At 56.0% G+C, this 4,101-nt stretch overlaps 1 protein-coding gene across 1 annotated transcript; it reads right to left on the bottom strand.

The window, feature by feature from the left end:
• Nucleotides 1–701: 701 nt before the first annotated feature.
• Nucleotides 702–3,720, bottom strand: LOC126988670 (5-hydroxytryptamine receptor 2A-like). Its single transcript, XM_050847025.1, is given in 5 exon segments — nucleotides 702–755; nucleotides 1,082–2,444; nucleotides 2,446–2,935; nucleotides 2,938–3,354; nucleotides 3,675–3,720. Coding segments are annotated over 5 exon segments (2,370 nt in total).
• Between the last annotated feature and the right edge of the window lie 381 nt (nucleotides 3,721–4,101).

Below are 4,101 nucleotides of genomic sequence, written 5' to 3'. Positions count from 1 at the left end.
CTTCGTTCACACACACACACACACACACACACACATAACCCCTTTCCCCCCCACACACTCTCTCCCCTCCCCTCCCCGTACCAAACAAACTCACTGCACCCCCCCCCCCCCCCACCACCTCCACACCACCACACACAGGCACACCCCTTTCCTTCACGGTCTATTTTCGATACCTTCATTAGCCCACCTGGACACACCTTGCCCACCAGGAACAGCATGTGAACACCGCCCTCCTCCCCCTCCCTCCTTACCTTCCACCGTGCCTCGCTGTAACCAATAAACACCTTTCACCTTAGTGATTAGCAAGCCGCCTATTGTTCCTTGTGACGGGCATGTGGGCGGGGTGTCTGGGCGGTGGGTGTTAGTGAGGGCTGGGAAGGAAGTGTCGGGTGCTGGCTGTGTGTGTGTGTGTGTGTGTGTGTGTGTGTGTGTGTGTGTGTGTGTTTGTGTGTTTTATTCCAGGTATTGATATTCCTAAGTTGTGTAATTGGAGGGTTTAGGTTTATATCTGAGTTCCTCTCTCTCTCTCTCTCTCTCATCCAAACAAACTCACCCACTTAAATACATTTCCCTCTACACACACACACACACACACACACACACACACACACTCGCAGGGTCCCGCTATGCAACCAGCTATATGTTGTCTTAGTAACACATACACACACATATTTGTATCATTATCTGGTTCACGCTCACGCTTAGCTCATATGAAAGTCACCCTTGAGGAGCCTCGTGAAGGTCTTTTTGAATTGCTGGTTGGCGAGCGCGTAACAGAAGGGGTTGATTGGGCTATTGGCGTAACAGAGGAAGTAGAAAAACATATAAACGTGAGCGTTGGTGCACTGACAAAATGACTCCATGATGGCAATTATGTGGTAAGGCGTCCAGCAGGCCACGAAGGCGCCCATGATCACCGAGATAGTCCTCAAGGCCTTGTTCGCACGGTTGTGGGATTTTGATTTTTTGTCCTTCTCAGGGTCTTTGTTTTTCTTCTTGAGCCGGATTTTCTTTCGGAGGGCTCTGAGGACCTCCTTTTTAGGCTTTGTTTTTTCCTCTGTTTGTGAAGGCTCGGCGTAACTGTCCGGCTCAATGCTGCTCTCATGTCCTTGGCTGTGCTGCGCGATGGAGTCTCCCCGGAGGCCGCCATTGACCGGACAGGGAAGTTGTCCATGCTGTTCGACTCACTCTCAGGGGCTACAGCGAGCACAGGGGGCGCGAGGACGGAAGTGGAAGTGTTGGTGGCTGGTGTGGTGGTGGTGACGGTGGCGTGCGGGGGCCCAGGCTGCCTGGTTGGAGATTGGCCCAGAGTGTTGTCTTCTGTGGGGGTTGGGTTAGGTGGTGGCGGCGAGGTTGGCTTAGGGAAGGAACGCACTGAGTCGGAGCCGTAGCAGAGAGACCCGTTTCCATTGACAGAGGCGATCGGGGTCGGCGTGAGTGTGTTCGAGGGGGAGGGCAGCGTCGTGGGGGAGTCGAGGCACCGCGCCTTGTCGTCCGCGGAGAGCGTGCCATTCTGGTGCGTCCAGGTGGAAGATGGCGGCGTCTCCACCACAGGCGACGGAACGACGATGGAGCTCTCATCCATGAACCTCATGTCACTCGTGTCCATTGACTTGACTGAGTCCGGGCCGGTGGGCGTGGTGACCTTCAGGTCCAGCGAGGTGGGGCGTGACGGCAGCGGCGGCGGAGACGGTGACGGGAGGTCGGCGAACATGGCCGGGGGCGCGATAGGTTCCAGGAGGGATGCGGTGACAGGGCTAAGCGGCGTGGAGGCCGCCAGGGGGTTGATGCCAAACTGCGTGGAAGGGGGCGGCGGTGGCGGCGGCGGCACGATGGGCAGCCCGTCTAGGTGGCCGAGGGGCCGATCCCCTGCCTGCACCAGGTCCCCGTTGCCCCACTGGCTGTAGCTGAGTAACGCCGCTGCTGAATCAGCCGGCACAGGCTGAATGGTGGGCTGAACGAGGGAGGAGTTGGAGGTGTCTACGTCCAGAAGGCATCGGGCGGCCATTGCCGGCAGGCTGCGTGGCAGGACGGACGGAAGGCTGCATGTCGGTTGCTCCACTTTTGATAGGCTTGCGTTGCTGGGGCGTTTCTCGTCCTCGCTCTCGATGCCGCTGCTTGATTTCTCTGGCTCTTTTTCCAGAATTTTCTTCTCTAAATAGTTTGTCACGTCTGCCAAGGTTTTGGAGGACGTCTTTTGTGAGCAGGCAGTGTCAATGGAGGCTGGCGTGGTGCAGGTGACTTGCGGCTCAGGCTTGGGCAGGTCCTGGCTCAAGAGAGTGCTCTGGGTCTTGGAGATAGTCATGGTATTGCTAACGTCGTTCTTTCGGGCTTTATTGGATGGGGCGAGTTTAGAGTTCTTTGCCGGCGCGGGAGTGGGCTTGGAGCTGGCCGGAACGTTCGCTGGCCCCAGGTTCATCATGGCTTGCGCTTGCTTCCTTTTCTCTAGCTTTCTTGGACATTTCGTAGGCGGTTTGGTAGATGCCTGCGTAAAGGATGAAAAGGACTATAAGGGGTATCCAATAGTAGGCGACGATGAGTGAGGTGTTGAAGACGGGATCCTTCAGGAACTGCACCATGCACTGGCCTTGCCCTAGATCACGATATCCGATGAAATGCTCCCACCCAAAGATGCTGACAAAGAAAAGCAACGCCGGCACCACCCACGTCACCAGCACCATGATGATGACTCGATTCTTGGTGCGCCAGGCGCGATACTTGGCGGCAATTTTAACGGAGCAGAAGCGGTCAATGGTGATGAGAAGGACGGTGAACTGAGACACCAGACAGACGGTGTAGTCGACGGAGAGCCACAGGTCGCATAGGATGGGTCCCAAGTCCCAGTACCCGACTAACACATACACGGTGTAAAAGGGCATCGACACCGACCCTATTAAGATATCCGTAACGGCCAGGGACGCGAGGAAATAGTTGAGGGTTGTCGAATGGCTCGCTCACAGAAAAAGGCCATGAGTACTAGGATGTTGCCAAGGACGGTGATGGCGATGCACAGACTGAGGCAGACTCCTATGAACACTGTTGACGGAAGGCTGAAGGGTGGAGGGCTGTCGAAGATGGAGGTCTCGTTCTCGCCGCCACACACAAGCGATCCATTAGCGACGCAGGCAACAGCTGCAGTGGCGGCGGCGGCGGCGGTGGCAGTGGTGGCGGTGGCGGCGGTGACGTTGTCTGGGGCCCAGGGGAGGTCACCCGTGGCGGCCCCGTCCAGCCATCCGTCGAGGGTCCCGCTTGCCGCCTCCTCCAGCCACTCGGGGCCCTGCACGTCGTCTCCTCGAGGTGGCTGGATGAGCTTTACCTTCCGCCTGGGAAAACAAGGAAGCGTAAGACACCATACTTAGGAAGGTTCAGGTCACCCTACAACCCTACATCTTGTCTACACTGTAAGGCAACACTGGGAAAATGTATGCATGTATGATATATATATATATAGCACAGAGGGAGAGACCGTTATGGAAACATGGAACATCGAGAGGTGTGCATCAGGGCCGTCAAGCCATCCTCATCACGTGTCATGGAAGTAAGGATGTTTTGGTGCAAGGTGGAGCACACAGAAAAAGAAAAGCAGATTACGTCGTACAGGGATTATGCATGTACAGCCTCGGATCATGGCGGAATAACACACGGAGAGTGGAGAGAGCGAGCAGGGCACACACGGTCCAGGGTGGCGCGGGCGTGGTGGCCAGGGTGACACTCATGCATCAGGGTGCGGGAGAATAGGGTTAGAGGGCCTGGGGGAGGCTAGCACAGTTGAGGGCCATTAAGTGAAATGAGAGAGTCTGGCTCCGTAGACTCAGGAGCAGCGGCTGCCGGGGTGGAGCAGGGGAGGCTCCACCCAGCCGGCGATAACGAGGCAAGACTACAAGTTACCGGCAAGGGATACTGAAAGGGAAAGAGTCATTTGTAGGGGTTAGACAATGCGGGTGTTAAATAGAGTACACGGGTCAGCTGGGGGAGACACAGGGTACAGAGAAGGTGCAGTATATATATAGGTGAAGAAAACATCATAAAATTATCCAAACGTGAGGTAGACAACACCACGAAGACAACAAACACTATTACCACGTCACGCCTCTTCCGTCA

This window comes from Eriocheir sinensis, chromosome 70 (assembly GCF_024679095.1).
Source record: "Eriocheir sinensis breed Jianghai 21 chromosome 70, ASM2467909v1, whole genome shotgun sequence".
Taxonomy (NCBI): domain Eukaryota; kingdom Metazoa; phylum Arthropoda; class Malacostraca; order Decapoda; family Varunidae; genus Eriocheir; species Eriocheir sinensis.
Note: the sequence above shows the minus strand (reverse complement) of the source record. Positions and strands in the feature narration are given on the sequence as shown.